Below are 17,545 nucleotides of genomic sequence, written 5' to 3'. Positions count from 1 at the left end.
CAGTGGCATCTACATACGCGACCGGATCGCGGCACCGCGCTGAGCAACATGTCAAGTGATATATCATCATGTGCTAGCACGCGCATTTTATGAGACCGACACATTGAAAGCATATCTCGCAATTGGACGAGTGATGTGATGACTGGCGCTGTTCTGTACCTATCTTCCAATTTTAATTTCAATTATTTCTCCATTCACATTCACATCCAATAGTTTTGTTACTTGCAGATTCAGTCCTTTGCCCCTTTATCAAAGTCTCAGCCAAAAGGAAAAAACATAAAAGTAAAATAAAAAGTTAAAAAAAGCAAATGTCCCGCGCTAGGAGTGCAGATCGGCGCCACCGCGGGGGACGTGACTGACAGATGTCCAATTTCCAAAAGTACAATCAGGGCATTGTAAGTAACCTATCTTACCCCTCTATCCAACCTACAGTGGAAAATGGTGGCGCTATAAGCCGATCTTATATCCCCTTCTATCAATCTATATGTAGATGTAAAACCCTAAACTTAATCCCATCAAGCAAAACCGGCAATTCGGCAACAAGGAACAAGGAACAACGGCCTATATTTACAACTAAAATCGCTAAAACAAACCCCAATCCTCAACTCTCAATCCAACCCCAAACCCAAACCCAACCTCCCATCCAAAAATGCCACCCAGACCAACAATAACAATAATAGGCGGCGGAATAAGCGGCCTAGTCCTAGCAACAGGTCTGCTCCGCCGCGGAATCCCAATAAAAATCTACGAAGCAGCCCCCTCCTTCGGCGAAATAGGACTGGGCCTCTCCCTCGGCCCAGCCGCCCACCGCGCAATGCCCCTAATCGACCCCCAGATCCGAGAAATATACGACAACCTCGTTACCACTCATGCTGATAGTCCGGGCTATGAATCGTTCCGCGAGACGTGGTTTGAGTTTATCTGGGCTGGTGGTGTTAACGAGGGTAGCTTGTTGATGGATCTTAAGGCTTTGCCGTCTGGTCAGACGGCGGTGCGGAGGGCCGATTTTTTGAAGGAGCTCGTTGGGCTGATTCCGGATGGTGTTGTGCGGTTTGGGAAGAGGCTTATTGAGTTGACGGAGATTGAGGGCGATGGGGTTGGGCCGGGAGGTGGTGGGATTAGGCTTGTGTTTGAGGATGGGACGGTTGAGGTTGCTGACGTTGTTGTTGGCTGTGATGGGATTAAGTCCAAGGTTAAGGAGGCTATGTTGCCTGAGGAGTCGATGCCTGCGCAGCCTAGGTATAGTGGAATGTATGGGTATCGGGCTGTTCTTGATATGGAGGATATGGTTGAGGCTGTTGGGGATCGGCGGGCTAGGGTTTCGACGCTTTATATTGGGAAGGGGGGTTATGGGATCTCGTATCCTATTATGAGGGCGAAGAAGGTTAACGTTGGGTTTTATGTTTTGAGTGAGGAGTGGGAGGGCGAGAGTTGGGTTCGTCCGGCTAAGAGGGAGGATATGGAGAGAGATGCTGGGGGGATGGGGAGATTTGTGCAGGCGCTTATTGAGGTGTGTATTGTATCCTTCTTCGCTGGGTGGATGGTGAGATATTTACCTTGTCTCTTTAGCGCATGCCTGATCCTTCTCAGTGGGCTATCTTTGAACATCCTCCTTTATCTACATATACCCGGTCTCGAATTGCCATTCTTGGTGATGCGGCGCATGCTTCGACGCCGCATCAAGGTGCTGGTGCGGGACAGGCGATTGAAGATGCGCATGTTCTGGCTGAGCTGCTAGATGATTCCCGAGTGGATTCGGTACAAGGCATCATGGCTGCTTTCAAGGCATATGACGAGATTCGAAGACCTCGCAGTCAGAGAGTCGTTACTACCAGCAAGGAAAATGCCTATTTGTTTTCATTGTGTTTGGATGGAATCGAGGATGATGCGGAAAAGTTGAAGGAAACACTCCAGGAGCGATCTCGGTGGCTCTGGGACCTGGATGTTGAGGGTCAAGTGGAGCGAGCGAGGGAAAGAATGAGTGAATATTTGCTGGCTCAATGAAAAATGAAGCTATCTGAGATACGGTGTCTCATAATACCTTGAGACTGCAATTCGGGATTCTGTAGTGATGGATCAACACCATTGACCGCATATTGGGACTGTTGACCTGTAAAGTTGAAATAAACATTGCTTGTTGTAAAGTAGTATGCCGCCCGTAGAATCGTTACAAATATTTTGACATGATATAATATACAATAGATCGCCTCTCCCAAATGGTTCCAAGGATATGTTGGTCATTCGTCAGCTGGCAAAACAGTGACCTGATAATCTTGTGTGCTCGTAGTCGAGAGATTGCGTCGTTTCAGCGTCCGATCTTGATCAAAATAATCTTCGTACTGTTTGAGTTCACTCGGGCTGAGCAGTCCGGTCTGCGCAGGCGATTTAGGATTGACTTTTTGGGCTCCCGGGTTGGTGTATATAGCTTCGCAGGTCTTTATACGTAACGGAGCTCGGGGACGTTCGATTTCGAACGGGAAAGCGGAAGAATTCCGTCTTGCTGTGTCCCCGCGGTTATCGCCTGGATTTTGGAGGTGGGACGGCGACAGATAGGAGGAGCGGCAGGGAGATGAACAGAATAAACGTCCAGACGTCTTTCCATTGCACGCTGGGCACTTTTCGAACAAGGAGGACATTTTTTGATGTAAGCAAATATATGTAAGTATAGGGAGGTATAAGAAGGTTGAATATTAATATAAAGTTGTGCCTCGAGAAATTAACCCCGGACCCTGGTCATCCCCAGCTTAAATGTTTCTGATCTACCATCCAGCATCTTGCTTGGAAATCGATCGAATTCAATCGGAACCGATTTACGGCCGGTGCCACAGATTGCAAGAAAGTCGATGACAATCACTCAATCTTGGCCGATGCAGGTTCACAGGACCCATGGTTCGAACATGAGTGTCAGGTAAACCTTAAAATGAAATGAAACTTAAAAAATGAAATAAAAAGCAAAAAAAGGATGCCCTCGTCCAGGTTCGAACTGGAGACCTTCGGATGTCAATCTTGTTACCAAGAATGTCATAAGAAAGGATATATGAGACCGACGTCATAACCAACTAGACCACGAAGGCTTGTATAATAAATTCGAGGCTTCGGGAGATTCATGACACTGTCACTACTTCCATTACTTAGGATCAGAAAGGTGTAACTCCTACTATGGTATCCTTCGTCATATAACCCTTATTTAACACTTGGATGACTTACACGGACTGATCCTATTACATGATAGCGTAATACGCAGAATTGTACAAAATTCCGCCAATAACATGTCTAATTCTCTAAGAGTCTCGCAGAGGTTTCCTTCTAGACCAACGAAACCTGAATTTTGATGCTACGTTACCCGGTTCACGCCAACATGGTTGATTTGACTTGGGCTTAATAGCTATGGTGCGAGATCGCACTATTATCTAAACCGGCTGAAAAGAAGTGAACCTGAAAAGATATTGAGGCTGATATTGGCCTTCCGGATGCAGAAGCTGGGGCTGAAACGGTTTCGGTGATTATGATTGGTTCATGTCAAGGGTCTGTTTGCATCTAGAAACAGCTCGTATTTAAAGTTAAGTGCATATACATCTGATTGGCTGTTTCGCACGTATCTGATTGGCTGCTTGTCTCTTCCGATGCAGATCCATTCTCTACTGTTTGCCGCATTTAACCTGATATACCAGCAGAAAGAACACCAATCGGCTTGGAAAGGGTATCGGTAGGTTTAAATTTCATTTGTGGAAGCTCCTATAACTGAATACCCAGAATATCAAAGGTGTAGATGAGCGTTGGGGGGAAGATGCGCTCGGAACACGGGGCTGAGCTCTGGCTGAGCTCTGGAACACGGAGGCTGAGCTTGGCCTGCAGCCCTTGGGACGCCTGAATCCCCAGAAAATCGATACAAAAGTCTCTCAATGCGGTATTCTTCCTTGTTTTCAAAAAGCAAAACCAGACTATCAAGCACCCGGCCATTGAATTCTCGACATGTCTCGCAAGGTTGATCAATTGCCGATGCCGGCAGAGGCTCGAAAAATGAAGGTCATTGTAGCCAGTCCTAGCCGGTATGAGGGAAATGATTCACCCATTTTGGCAAAAAACTGATCCTTATTGGTTAGATCCGGTACCCTGGGTCTCTATAGAGCAATGCAAATTCTGGGGTTCAAACCATATCATCTCTATGAGTGCATTGCCGTTCACGGCTTGCCACACATGCAGGTTTTCAACGAGGCAATCGTAGCCCAGTATAATCGAATAGCTGGGGTCAAGAAATTCACTCAGAGCGATTTTGAGAACTGGCTCGGGGACTATGATGTACGTCGGCTTGTGCCTTTTTCGCGAAGTATACAATATGAGCATTAGGCTGATACCATGCAGTGTCTCATCGAGGTGCCGAGCTATATGGGAATGGATCTAATTCAAGCATATCTGAAGGATCCCGATGTGAAGTTTATCCTCACTGAACGAGATCCAGACAAGTGGGTGGCCTCGGTCAACAACACGGCAGGGGGCGTGGCCAACATGGCACGGCAGTTTCCGTTTTCGATCCTCAAATATTTTGATGCCACGCTTCACGAGTTTCTCTATCTGAATGAAATCGCTTATCGGGCTCTATCCGGTTGCACACTGCTCGATGGCCCAGATAACAGGGAGAACCTCCGTCAGTACTACATTGACTAGTATGTATTTCCAACGCTCGTAATTCGAATAGTATGGGACTAACAGCTCGCGCAGCATCAAAATGGCAAAAGAGACAATTCCCTCAGACCGTCTATGTCTTATTCAACTCGAGGACGGTCTCGATTGGGAAAGTATCTGTCCTTTTCTTGGTCTTCCAGTTCCAGAGGAGCCTTACCCCGATCGCAACGAACCTGAGAAGTTTCAGGCTATGGTCCAAAACTTCCTTCAGCCCAAGATTATGTCTTCAATTATGAGACTCAGCGCCGTGGCTATGCCAGTAGTGGGCATTCTTGGATGGGCTGCTGTCAGATATGCACGGTTTTTTGTGGCTTGAGTGAGACGTCAGCCTGTCAGCATTTAGATGCGGGATCAAGTAGGCAGTCAATTTTTGTTCATACCCTCCATGTATATGAGAGATTTTATAAAGGCTTTCGAAATAATCACAACGAAACAACAAGAATTTAGTTCAAGTATAGCCGAGCCTCGCTTTCCATAGCCCGCGTGGTCCATGTATAACCCCGCTGAGCGTGGAGCTACCCCTCAACACCGGGATTGGCGACTGCCTAGGCATCAGCTCCTTCTTGTTTCAGCCTCGGGCATCATCGTGGAATTAGACCTGCGGGAAATGAAGATATATTCTCGAGCGCCCGATTTCTCGTATCAACTATCTAACCATGGCAACCATCCAAATTTCAGACGACTCTTTGAGCCTCCTTCAAGATAAAGTTGTCTTGATTACCGGTATTTAAAGCTCTCACTATATTTCAGAACTCAAACTCTAACAAAAATAGGCGGCTCATCTGGAATCGGAAGAGCTACTGTGGAACTATGCCTCAAGCACGGTGCCACTGTCATCGCCAGCGATATCAACCCTCCCCAAGCCGACTTTGAAGCAACAGACAAGTTCAAATTTGTGAAAGTCGATGTTACCTCATGGGAAAGTCTCCACAATGCATTCGTTCAAGCCGAGAAATGGTTCGGTCGAATCGACCATGTTTTCGCCAACGCAGGCGTGTCAACAACAACCGATTTCCTAGATGGCAAGCTTGATGATAATGGCGAACTTGCACCTCCTAACTTACGCACAATCAACGTTAATCTCATTGGTGTCCTCAACACCGTGCATCTTGCTGCGCACTATATCCAGAAGCACTCGACCCACCGTGCGGAAGGCGAACTTGGAAGTATAGTCGTCACCGCATCTACATCGTCTTTCCAAAATTTCAGTGCTGGCGACTATACTGTTACCAAACATGGTGTTTTGGGAATCATCCGTGGGCTCGAGCATCAAATTGAGGGGAAGGTGCGACTAAACGCTGTTGCACCGTCCTGGACTGCAACGGGGATGATACCGTCGGATTTCATTGAATCTCTCGGCGTTGGAGTCCAAACACCGGAAGCTGTAGCCCGAAGTGTGGCTCTATTGTTTACTGACCAGCAGCGTCATTCTGAGGTTATTTACAGCTGGGATGGGAAGTATCAAGAGGTCAATAAGGCAAAGGGTGGGTTGCTTGATGCTTCGGAGAAACTTTTGGTAAATATAGCCAACGAGGAAACGGTTATGAGGAAGCTTAGGAGTTAATCGTTCAAAGGCAGGGTTAAGAGTGCTATGTACTCTGTGGATTGAGAAGTGATACTGGGTTCAACATACTCTTTTTCTTTCTTATTGTACATGGGTGTCCTTAGCTCTCCTAAATGCATCACTCGTGTACTTCGTAGACCTCGGAGCATATAGTTCCCCGCCTTCTCCGCATCTTGGTTTGGCGCATGATTCATGTTAGCCGTGAGTGTAAAGTTGCCTCGGGAGACATGACTCTCCTCTCTCCACTATGGCTTGTAGTGAGATTTCAATCTAACTGAGACTGCTCAACTTGTTTCTATAATTCCATAATGGAAGGGTTTTCACTGCAATACCCATCGGATCGTGAACTGACCGGCGGCGATTTGTTGGCTCAGTCCCTGAAACAGGTCGGTGTCGAGGTCGCCTTTGGACTCCATGGTGGACATCTCGATGCATTCCTCATGGGATGCGAGTCCATCGGCATTCGCCTCGTCGACACCAGACATGAAACCGTCGCCGTGCAGGCAGCTGAGGGATATTCTCGAATCAGCATGAAGCTGGGTGTTTGCTTTGTTACTGCCAATAGCGGGTCAGCTCTTTCCATCGCTTTATCATTTCTTTTAGGTCCTTTAGCTTACTAGAATGTAGCTTCTCCAACGGGATTCCCGGATTGGCCACGGCATACAGCGATCGAAGTCCCATCCTCTGTATAACTTCGTCTCCACCACTGCGGGATACAGAGAACAACTCACTCCAAGGTTCCATCGACCAAGTTGTCGCTGCCCGACCTTTCACAAAATTCGCGCATAGAGTTTTGGCACCTGAGGAGTGTCCAAGGATCGTATCGCATGCACTCCGGGTTGCACAGTCCGGTGCTCCGGGTAGACAAACCTATGCCATAGCCAGTTACTCGCGAGACTAATAACTATCCAACAGGGCCTGTGCTGCTCGATTTCCCTATCGATGTGCTATTTTCGCCCGTTCATGCCAAGCTCATAGCCTGGGGGTCGATCGCCTCGCCGCCCATGTTTCGTCCGGGTCCTCATGAAGAGGCTATTAAGGTGGCCGTCGAGCTTCTAGCCATTTCCAAACGACCGGTAATCATAACTGGGACTGGTGCAAAGCATCCCCATGTGAGTCTTCTTAATGCTTGTTGGACCGTCATTCTAATCCACGGTCAGACACGAGAAGTGATTAACCAATTTGCCGAAACTTGCAATATTCCCATTTTCAACACATCCAAATACGCATCGTTCATTCCCAAGTCTGCTATGCTTAGCAAGGGCACAGCTGGGAATCTAGCTAAACTGTCATTGCTACAAATCCCAACTCCGGACCTCGTCATCCTTTTGGGTGCACGTACAGGAATGTTCCTAGGCGGCCGAAGTGGCGCCATAATTCCAAACGAAGGCTGCAAGCTGCTGCAAGTCGATTGTGACGGTAGCGAGATTGGTCGGTCCCTCCCAGTTGACCTAGGTATTATCTCGGATGTCGACGCATTTGTGAGTGCAATGAACAGGCAGGTTACAGATGCTTTCCAGAGTGTGATCGATAAATCTTGGGTCCAGTCACTTCTTAGCCTTGACTCCCTAGAGCCACCGTTTGAGAAAGAGCCCACAGAAAATGCATCAGGAATCCTCCACCCATACCATGCAATGAAGGAGGTAATGTCCGCCATCGAGCCAGGAAGTATTATAGTTCTGGATGGTGGTGAGGCCTCTGCATGGGCAGGAGACCTTGTCTTGCACTCCAAGCCCAGTGTTGTCCTTACAGCCACGGGATATCTTGGGTTTTTAGGTAATGGATTTGGGTATTCCCTAGGCTGTGCCATAGCGGATCCTGATCGCAGGGTCATCAACATACAAGGAGACGGGTCTGCTGGGTTTCATTTGATGGAGCTTGACACGTACAAGAGGTTCAACCTGAATATAATGACAGTTGTTGTAAACAACTCGAGTTGGGGTATGAGCTTCAACGGTCAGGATATCATCTACGGGTCCACGAACCCAGGTCGTCCCATCAGTGCTCTCAGCTCGGCAACCGAGTATGATGTGGTGGCTAAAGGACTGCAGAATTCAGCCGCGAGGGTCTCACGTCTCTCGGAGATTCGAAGCACAGTTACCAATCTCCAGAGTCAGGTTGGCCCCAGCCTTCTGAGCCTCATTGTTGATCGAAAACCTGTTCATCCTATTACCACTGCAATGGTTGGATTGACGGATGATCCACACTCGGTTGTGGTGCCTTATTATGATAATATCCCGCGAGCATACTATAACCTATAGCATGAAGAGGCTAAGACCTATATCATTCTGTCCTGGGTTGTATGTAACCGTTGTGCCTTCGCTATTTATTTCTATTCAGCGACTTTCATTTAGGTCTACCTTGGCTCAATAGGCTAGAAGACTTTGGATTCGTGAATGCAGGACTTATAGACGTGACGAATTTCTGCCCTTTAGGTTAGACCTGGTTCTTCTTCTTAGGGACAACCGGCCTTATGGCTTTCTAACGGGAAGTATTAATGAAAGGCTGCATGCATTTCTTGCCAACAGAGGGATCAAGCGTTGTTTGCATGTGGATGGTTTCGATGTTAGCTCTCCAAGCCTTGCGAGAATATTGAAAACGCAACATCATTGGAGGTAACAATACTTCTAGAGTTCGATGGATATAATAACTGCCCAGGGCCTTGTGGTTATCAGGATAACAGCTCTTTGGGGATGAGAATATTTCCAGACAGACATCCATGGTTTGGTGATTATGGAAGGGGTAGTCTGTAGCAATATAAAGCTGCAGCTGAACAATGTGTTTATTTAATCCTCCGGGAGAAAGGCGATGTAGTTCTTGGATCAACGTTATTTTATGCATATCAAGGGGATTTAAATATGAATAAAATTAGAAAAGCCCGGGCGAAATATAAATCTTAAAATTCTTGTGCATTCATGAAAGGGTATTAAAATATACACATAACAGAAATAATCCCACAATATAAAAAAGGCCGAACTAGAATCAATCCCACTACCGACCAGTAGTACATCAAATAAACTGTAAGGTATGGAAACATGAACCATAAAAGAAAAGAAAAAGCCGAGTTCAGCAATATCCGGAACAGTAACGGTAAGTTATACAACCATACCCGACACCACCACATACTCACTCTCACTCTCAAGCTGGAGTTCAAGTGTTCGACAAATCAAGACCAGTCTCCTTAAGCGCCTGATAAACATTCAGGTTAACAGTCAAGTTATTCGCCGCGAGAGCCTTGGTGAAGTAATCCAGATTCTTCCCGTGATAAACGCTGGAATTGCCGGTGATCTGGAAAGGAACAATGCCATCTTTGTATGGGTTATCGCTTGAAGCAAACATAGTAAGGATAGCGGCTTGGTTGACGTTTGCTAGCATAGGGATGGTATTGTTTCCTGGTTTGAGGACTAGGTCGTTGAGATAGGTTTGGCCCATTGCTTTGCCGTCAACGGCAAGGTTGAGGGTTAGGTTTCCCTGTTTCGTGTGTTAGTACTAGCCCAAGTATCATATCAAGAGAAGAGTTGGGATCGGTGTGTTTGGGATTGAATGAACGAACCATTGAGATAGTCATGACAGAGGGGTTCGGAATGTAAACCGTTCCGTTCATGTTATATCCGTTCACAGCGGGTATCATAATGTGGAAATCGGGGACAGCGAAGCCCTCGAGTTTATTCAATCCTGTGCATTGGAGCCATGTCAGTCAATCTCGACCCCAAAACATAAACTCGAAACCAAACTTACCCTTCATAACAACAGTCTTGTTATAAGTAACCGTCGTCTTAGGCAAACCCCCCTGCTTCAACCCAGGAGTCCCATAAATATTCAACGAAACTTCCTCATTCAACATAACAGCCGTAGCATAATCCCCGAATGCGCCAGCATCGCTTAGATCAACCTTCTGCTCAACGTGGATCTCAACACCGTCAACAGACTTGACGCCGGGCACACGCACAGTGGTGAAAGGAGCCGCAGCGCCGAGCAGGGAGACTGCCGCATCGAACTCATAGATCTGCGGGTGGTAGGGGCTCTTCGAGCCGAGGACTTGAGTCTGGTTCAGCTGGAAAGAATCCGGAGTTGGGTCGCTGATGACCATCTCTGTGATGTCGAGGGTTGAGTCGTTAACGGCATCTTGGGCGATTTTGGGGTAGGCGACGTAGACGCTGGATGGGGTTGTGTGTGGTTAGTTTTATGTTTGGGGCTGTGGTTGGCCAAGGCGACAAGGAAAGACAAGAATCAAGGGATGTTGGTGTGGATGTGGGGTTGGGGTTGGTGCATGGGCTTGGCGGTTATGTTACTTACACTGGCAGCGAGATCACCAGTACGCAGATCACGAAGACGATGAGATGCGCCCACCAGAATCGCTTAAAGTGCGCGCCGACTCGTGCACCGAAGGATTGTTTGGCTGGGGCGACACCACCTGCGCCTGTTTCGGCTTCTTCCACGACTTGGGTCTTTGTGACAGACATTTTGTCGAGTCTTGGGGGATGTGTGTTAGTAGGAGGAAGAGTCAATTGTCAACAAGATGTTGAGTTGACTTGGATATGACAGAACTTACCAAGTCACGCACCACAAGTAAGGGGGAACGAAAAGGAAAGGGACAACAAAAGAGTGAAAATAGAAAAACGGCAAGCGTAGATGAAGTAGTATCTTATACTAAATGGGGCTGCATGTCCGAAGTCGTTAAAAAGCAAGCCGAGAACGCCCTTGGAAGGGTCTATCACATGTGCAATCTTAACAAAGGGGACAACGGTGGCGGATAGACCTTTTGCTATGCATAGAATAGATTAATACAGTCCAAGATTAGCCAAGTGTAGTTCCTGGGGAACTCCGGAGTTCCGCTGTGGAGAGAAGCTGGAGAAATGGGGTCTAAATCTGGAGGATCGACGATAAAATCTAGGGATGTTTCAGAAGGACACATTGAAAAAGGAACATATGAAACCCAAATGGGCCGAGGTGAGGTTGAGACGAGAATCTCATTTTACGCCCAAATCAACTAGTCGTTTGGGCGTTGTGCGACAGCACATATGGGAACTGGATGGTTGCACTGGCTCAGAAATCCTGCAAGAGGATAACAGTCCCATTGGCTGCTGGTGAAACTAGCAGCTTAGACGGCGCATGCCAAGCAGGGAGGCGACCCCAAGATGCAAGGAGAGGCCCCGTATTGAGCTTGGGAAACGAATTGGCCCCGGGACCTGTGGCGTTTCTAGAGGGACGCCAGTATTCTTTGGGGAAGTGTCAAGCCCATTTGTTGCGCTCTAAGCACGTTTGGGGTCAATCCCCGGGGCCGAGCCAGGGTTAGGTGAGGGGTCAAAGTCCGGGGTCAGCTGAGTTGATCGGCTCTATATTCTTATTTATATATCTACGCATGTGAATATTGCTAATGCCAATGGCTATACGAGAAGGTAGAGATCGCGTCTTAATTCTGGCATGAGTTCATGGGTCGCGCTAGTAGCGCCAGCCGAAAGAGAAGTAAATAATGATGGGATCCAAAAGGGAAAAAAAAGGTAAGGGGGGATCAAGTCCGCCAGAAGATATGGCCAAGAAGAGAAATGGCAAAAGAATCAGACAGTGAAAAGGGAACAAAAATGATGGGGAGAAATAAAGGGTATCCACGAAGAATTGAAGTATTAAGCCTGCGAGATAGAGGGACGGAATTTATTTCCAGTCCAACGCGCTCGAAAACAGCTGCCCAGGCGGCTCGGATGAAATGGAAAGATGCAAAGAAAGGTGAAAATGACAAAGTAAATATGAGAAGAGAAAGGAATGTAAGAAACGAAAACTCGGAAAAGGCTGGCGAAAGCAAAAAGAAAATCGGCTCAAAACGCTCCAAGCACTTTGCAAGATGCAAGATGGATGGTTGCTGCATAACAGCCCCGGTAACGATTGAAGCTAAAAAGAGAAATGAAAGGACAGAGCCAAGCAGCCTACGCCTCTGGGACGATAGATTTCTTCCGCTGGAAGATACTGCGAGTACGCGACTTGCTTCGTGGTTTCTTATCCTTCTCGCCGCTAGCATTTCGGCCGCGGGAGCGTGGGTTGGCTTCGGCCTCAGCCATGTATTTGTCTTTGTAGATCCTGAAACAATGTGTTAGTGACATCCGAGTAATGGATCGTGTTTCCTGTGACGTACCAGCTGTTTCCAACCATGCTCATACCCTTGGACTCAGCCTGACGGTAAAACCGCGCAGCCTTCTTCATGTCCTTCTTACAGCCAACACCCTCCGCATAGCAGAATCCAGCTTCGGCCATGGCATCGACATCGCCCCATTGACCGGCAATCTCGAAGCAGCGCAGGGCAAGAGACTTGTCCTGCTCAATACCCCAGCCATTCAAATGACTGACGCCCAGCTCGTAAATGCTCAGAGCAAATTGCGCTCGATATGCCTTTTGCAGCTCCTTTGCCTTGGAAGCGCCAGGAGCATCGGGATTGGCGAGCATTTCCAAACCGACAGAATCCACGGCTTTGCGTAACCATCGTACACCCTCCTGCTGATTAGACCGCATGCCCCAGCCGTGCCGACAGGCCAGCGCATAAAGCAGCATTCCCGTTGGGTGATTCTGTTTCGCGGCAACCCGCAGGTGATAGGTCGATTCACTCAATGACCCCTTCTCGTGGCATTCGATACCCTTGGCTACGTGGTCATCAGCCGTGAGGCCAGATGCCGTCACCTGGGTGGTAGCAGTCTGGGGTCGCATGGTGCTAGCTGAATCGGCAGAAGATACAGTTTCATCCTTCTCGTTTGTCGTTGGTCGGGTCGTTTCAGCAGAGGGCCGTGGCACCACCGGCCCTAGCTTTTTCTCTGTCTTCTTCTCTACCGAAGTAGGCACAGGCGGGGGTGGTGGAACTCGTTCAGACTTGGGTGTTTGAGGCTGAGGCGTAGTAGAGGCTGGAACTTCGTGCATGGAATGAGGCTTAGGTGAGTGGTCGAATTCAGGGCGCGGAGAAGGCGAAGGTGTCCGTGTCGTCCGGGGTGGTTCCTCTGAGTTCCGAGGAGGCGTCTTCTCAAACAATGGCTCTGACCACTCGAAATGGGGTGTTTGCAAGCCCGCAAACACCACTGAATCTCTGGAAATTCCCCGGCCACGGGGGAGCGAATAACTAGCATATGTGTAGGATGACACAGCAGAAAGCGGGTCGCCTTCACCAGGAGGGGCTTTGTCTGCTTCTTCAGTCGCCAATGGCAGGAGGATGGGAGTCGGCTTGCTGCGCCGCTGCATCTGGTTGGGTTGGTGGGCAATGGTGTGCTCGGAAACCGTTGAAGTCCCAGGGGCAGACTGGGCAGACAAGCTCGTGCTGGAGCGACTGAGAGGCCGGGAGAAATTGAAAGAAGGGCGCGGCAGATGGTGGTTCCCCGTATTCGAGGTTTCCGAGCTCATAGATGGTGATCGCGGGTGTGGTCTGGTGGGATACGTTGACCCGGGGGAATACGGCAATGACACCGCACTTCCAGATGACATCTTGCGAGGCTTAGAGAACGTCGATCCGCCGTTGGAGCTGCTGTAGTCGTCATCAGAGCTCTCGGGGTGTGCAACTTTGGTACTGCTGGTCGATTGCGAGTGCGGCGACACTGGTGGTGCCAAAGTCCGGGGGATGTGCAGGCGCGATCCGGAGTCGGTCGATGAGCCTCGTGGTTCTGTCAATGCAACACCAACAGACGCACCCTCCGCTCCGCTCGCAAGCGACCCATCCTCCTCGGGGGATTCAGCACGGGGCATCCCAAACACCTGCGGGCTGGACTGGAGCATCGATGTCCGGGGCGTCGTAGTGTCATCTTCCCAAACGCTAGCATCGGTGCTAGCATTGGAAACCGAACTGAAGCGTGGGTGTTCGGAAACAGGGCGATACTTGGGCTCTTCGAATTCTGGGAGGCCTTTCTGCGTGGGTTTGCGGGTGAGCTCAGTGGTTGGCTCGCCGAGGTCGGTGCGACGTTCGGTAGATGAATTAGAGCGGTAGAAGCCCGGGCGGCCTTGTGAAAGCGACCGAGCCACGCTAGATGGTGGCAGCCGGCTCATGCGTCGGTCTCCGCGGCGGGACTCGTCGAGCTGTCGGGCCAGGAAGCGGCCCTGGGCGGCGAAGGCATCGAGGGGGGAGAGGGCGGGAGGAACTTCACCGTCGAAGTGCGCTACCCGCGGCGAGGGCATGCCACTCCGTAGGGTGTCGTGGGATGTCGAGCGATATTCGCTCAGTTTCCCACGGAAATCCATGATCACGGGGTATCGAGGGGCCGGATTTGTTTATCCGCAACGGTTGTCGGGGTGAGTCTCACGATCAGATCATTCCAGAGTCGGATCGGAGGAATAAGACACAAAGGGCGGGGGAGGCGAAGCTTAAGCCGAAGGAATGACAGCCCTAGAGATGAAGAAGGGTAGAAAGGAGAGACAAGGGGAAAAAACGGAAAGCCCTGACGATCACAATGGGAAACGACACGATGACAACGTAAATAGAGCGTCCCGTGCAAAGCTCCACTAGGTCTCGACATTCATCCAAGGGATCTCAGGGGGAGTTTTCTACACCTTCAGGGGGCCGCCAAGAATTGTAATTGACGCCATCTGGGGACTGCATTGTACTGCTTCCATTGGCTAATTCAGTTTTTCACTATTGACTACTCCTGTATTTGGATATTTCGTGCGTGAAGTGATTTGTTATGACCCGCAATCTTCTAGAATTTCTGGTCTCCCCACACGGGTTTCATGGTCCTCTTCTTTGGCCTATGGGAGAATTCATCCTGGGTCTCTGTATATGCTGCCCAATTATATTGGACAAACTGACAATATTTTGAGAAACAGGAGACACATTGACAAAACAATAATCATGAAATTGGGATAATAATAGGGATAAGTCTATGTGGGACCGTTGGGGTAGAATGGCATTGTTCTAAAAGTCCAGTAAGCCAAATATCCATATTCAAAAAGTTCCAGAAATTCTATGTCAGCGAGACTGAATCACTTCCAACTGAGGGTACACACTAACTGTTACCGTTTGCTGATCAGCGCAAAGATCCCCACCATGTTTCATGATACAACGCTGGTCTAGCCTAGTCGTTGTTCCAGATATGCAGATCATAAGATAGTTGCTCACCTACGTGTGTATCAAGATATTGAATTCTATCAGTCTTATTGTAGATCCATGTGTCAACCTGGAGCTAATCATAGACAAGATTCCCTTGTTATTCACCCTGGAGTACGTATCTAGTCTACGACTGCCAAGCCAAATATGCCGTGCCTGCTGGACCCATCCAAGGATCTGCAGATGACGTGAGGCATGTCCATTATGATACTGAACAATGTTATTCGTCTAGAGGCTACACATATACATGTCCTAGATAGAGATCTATGTACCAGATATAAATAAATCTCCCTGCCTGAGGCCGATCGGGTATTCTACCATGGAATGTGCATCCATGTGTCCACGGATGCCAGTTCTCTCAGCCAATAAACAGCATCCTAGTGGAGCAGCCTTTCCGTTCTTAATTTGGCTCTGGGAGGGTCGCGTTTTGCTTCTTCTTCTTCTCTCTCCACTGTGTCTCTACATACTTTCAATGCTTTTTCAATGTGATCATGCAATGCATCTGAAACCCACACTGTACAGTAGCTGATCAGTACATTTATTCTCTTAGCATAATCTCCACAGCCCTACGGAGGTCAAAACGCTAATAATCGGACAATCTTAAATCCCGATCTCACTCTTAATACGAACACAGACCATTCCATGACTCGAGCCTAGAGCTGGCTGATTCTGACTCTGTCTCTGATTCACCACTTCACTCTTTCGGTACGTACCGCCGAAGCCAGTGGGGCAAATGGACCTAAGACTAAGGCTAAGAGCCAAGTTCATGCACCACCTACTCTTGTCGTCGTAACCGAGCCCTACCACAGGCGGCCGAGCTTGCATTCACCTGGAGCTGCAGTGCAACCTATCCCCTCCCCTAAACCCGAACGAGCGATAGCTTGCAGCGGGAAGCACACTGAAGTCATGTAGACCGGATCCGGCCACAACCGGCGAGTATACAGAAAAATAGAAAATAAAAAAAAGAAGAAAAAATCATGCTCTCCATTTTTCGTATGTACCTTTTTGCTTCCTCTGCAGCTGTTCCCAGCAAGCAGTAAGCACAGCAAAACGGCTCCTCGCCATGCGCTGCATCCCACTAACAACGCTCTTCGGAGTGGACGCGCCTCGTGACGACAAGCACCACTTCGAGACATCATGGCTCCTTCCACCAACCCTCCTCGCCTGTCTGCGCGGCCTGATCTCGCTCTATATTTTCACCAGCATCTTCACCATCTGGGGCTGGTACGGATCCCACGATGAACGCTATGTGATCGGCCAATCCTTCAGCTTCTTCACTTGGTTGACATACTGGGGTCTGGGATTCTACATGCTCTTCGCTGCGATCCATACAGCCTGCTACGCTCGAACGGGCCGTTCGGTCCTCTTCGATCGCTGGCCGCGGGCCTGTCGTGTGCTCCATAGCTTGTTGTATGCGACGATCACTACCTACCCGTTCCTTGTGACGATCGTTTTCTGGGTGATTATCTACAGCTCGCCATGGTATAAGGTGACATTTACGGGCTGGCAGAATGTATGTGGTTTGTTTTACGTTTTTGGCCTTTTTGATATTTCCCCAGGGAAAATTGAGGATTCACTGTGAATATATCCGAACCTCGCATCTATACATCTCTCCCCACCCTGCTTCCCGCCCTCCTACATTCCACAGGATAATGACAACCGCAATTCAAAATCGAAACTAACATGTCCGTTTTTGTATTGTTTTCAGATCTCCCAGCATGGCCTCAACTCCCTCTATGCCCTCCTTGAAATCTTCTTACCTGCTACTGCACCACACCCCCCTCATCGCAATCCCGTTCTTAATCCTCATCCTCCTCTTCTACCTCTGCGTTGCATACATCACCTACCATACCGAGGGTTACTACCCCTACACATTCCTAGACGTCGGCAACCACGGCCAGAAGAGCGGTCGTGTAACGGGATACTGTTTCGGGATTCTAGCCGCCATCCTGGTCATCTTCTTCATTGTCTATGGACTGATTCATCTGCGTCGCTGGTTGACGCATGGGAAGATTAAGCGCGCGAGGAGAGATCCGCTTTTTCGGGGTGACGGGTTGGGATTTGGGGGTTTGACTAGGGGGGTTGGGGAGGAGATGGTTGAGACGAAGGAGGTTCCTGTTTGAAGGATGCTCTGAAGTGATCTGTCAATCCTTCTGTAGTTTGAAGGGTTGATGATGGGTGGCTGTACAGATGATGGCCCTGCATGATACCTCTTTTATTCCCTCTTTCTACTA

The 17,545-nt window shown here is 48.8% G+C and overlaps 9 protein-coding genes across 9 annotated transcripts; 6 read left to right on the top strand and 3 right to left on the bottom strand.

Moving 5' to 3' along the window:
- Positions 1–649: 649 nt before the first annotated feature.
- Positions 650–2,004, top strand: N7446_003861 (uncharacterized protein; the record flags this gene model as incomplete). Its single annotated transcript, XM_058512610.1, has 2 exons — positions 650–1,510; positions 1,570–2,004. The coding sequence occupies 2 exons, from the start codon at positions 650–652 to the stop codon at positions 2,002–2,004; spliced, it is 1,296 nt and encodes a 431-aa protein (XP_058373939.1).
- Positions 2,005–2,237: 233 nt separating this feature from the next.
- N7446_003860 (uncharacterized protein) lies at positions 2,238–2,636 on the bottom strand (the record flags this gene model as incomplete). Its single annotated transcript, XM_058512609.1, has 1 exon — positions 2,238–2,636. One exon carries the CDS (start codon positions 2,634–2,636, stop codon positions 2,238–2,240), a length of 399 nt encoding a protein of 132 aa, XP_058373938.1.
- Positions 2,637–3,972: 1,336 nt separating this feature from the next.
- N7446_003859 (sulfotransferase family protein) lies at positions 3,973–4,999 on the top strand (the record flags this gene model as incomplete). Its single annotated transcript, XM_058512608.1, has 4 exons — positions 3,973–4,049; positions 4,104–4,299; positions 4,363–4,664; positions 4,720–4,999. 4 exons carry the CDS (start codon positions 3,973–3,975, stop codon positions 4,997–4,999), a joined length of 855 nt encoding a protein of 284 aa, XP_058373937.1.
- Positions 5,000–5,339: 340 nt separating this feature from the next.
- On the top strand, positions 5,340–6,247 carry N7446_003858 (uncharacterized protein; the record flags this gene model as incomplete). Its single annotated transcript, XM_058512607.1, has 2 exons — positions 5,340–5,406; positions 5,457–6,247. The coding sequence occupies 2 exons, from the start codon at positions 5,340–5,342 to the stop codon at positions 6,245–6,247; spliced, it is 858 nt and encodes a 285-aa protein (XP_058373936.1).
- Positions 6,248–6,555: 308 nt separating this feature from the next.
- Positions 6,556–8,508, top strand: N7446_003857 (thiamine pyrophosphate-binding protein; the record flags this gene model as incomplete). Its single annotated transcript, XM_058512606.1, has 4 exons — positions 6,556–6,815; positions 6,875–7,107; positions 7,163–7,359; positions 7,408–8,508. The coding sequence occupies 4 exons, from the start codon at positions 6,556–6,558 to the stop codon at positions 8,506–8,508; spliced, it is 1,791 nt and encodes a 596-aa protein (XP_058373935.1).
- An 889-nt stretch (positions 8,509–9,397) lies between these two features.
- N7446_003856 (DUF3712 domain-containing protein) lies at positions 9,398–10,710 on the bottom strand (the record flags this gene model as incomplete). The annotated part of the gene is made up of 4 exons (XM_058512605.1): positions 9,398–9,718; positions 9,801–9,922; positions 9,986–10,404; positions 10,544–10,710. The coding sequence occupies 4 exons, from the start codon at positions 10,708–10,710 to the stop codon at positions 9,398–9,400; spliced, it is 1,029 nt and encodes a 342-aa protein (XP_058373934.1).
- A 1,458-nt stretch (positions 10,711–12,168) lies between these two features.
- N7446_003855 (tetratricopeptide repeat protein) lies at positions 12,169–14,449 on the bottom strand (the record flags this gene model as incomplete). Its single annotated transcript, XM_058512604.1, has 2 exons — positions 12,169–12,319; positions 12,375–14,449. 2 exons carry the CDS (start codon positions 14,447–14,449, stop codon positions 12,169–12,171), a joined length of 2,226 nt encoding a protein of 741 aa, XP_058373933.1.
- A 1,925-nt stretch (positions 14,450–16,374) lies between these two features.
- Positions 16,375–16,893, top strand: N7446_003854 (uncharacterized protein; the record flags this gene model as incomplete). The annotated part of the gene is made up of 1 exon (XM_058512603.1): positions 16,375–16,893. One exon carries the CDS (start codon positions 16,375–16,377, stop codon positions 16,891–16,893), a length of 519 nt encoding a protein of 172 aa, XP_058373932.1.
- Positions 16,894–17,029: 136 nt separating this feature from the next.
- On the top strand, positions 17,030–17,434 carry N7446_003853 (uncharacterized protein; the record flags this gene model as incomplete). Its single annotated transcript, XM_058512602.1, has 1 exon — positions 17,030–17,434. The coding sequence occupies one exon, from the start codon at positions 17,030–17,032 to the stop codon at positions 17,432–17,434; it is 405 nt and encodes a 134-aa protein (XP_058373931.1).
- Between the last annotated feature and the right edge of the window lie 111 nt (positions 17,435–17,545).

This window comes from Penicillium canescens (genome assembly GCF_028828765.1).
Source record: "Penicillium canescens strain IBT 15451 chromosome Unknown utg000003l_segment0_segment0, whole genome shotgun sequence".
Lineage (NCBI taxonomy): Eukaryota > Fungi > Ascomycota > Eurotiomycetes > Eurotiales > Aspergillaceae > Penicillium > Penicillium canescens.
Note: the sequence above shows the minus strand (reverse complement) of the source record. Positions and strands in the feature narration are given on the sequence as shown.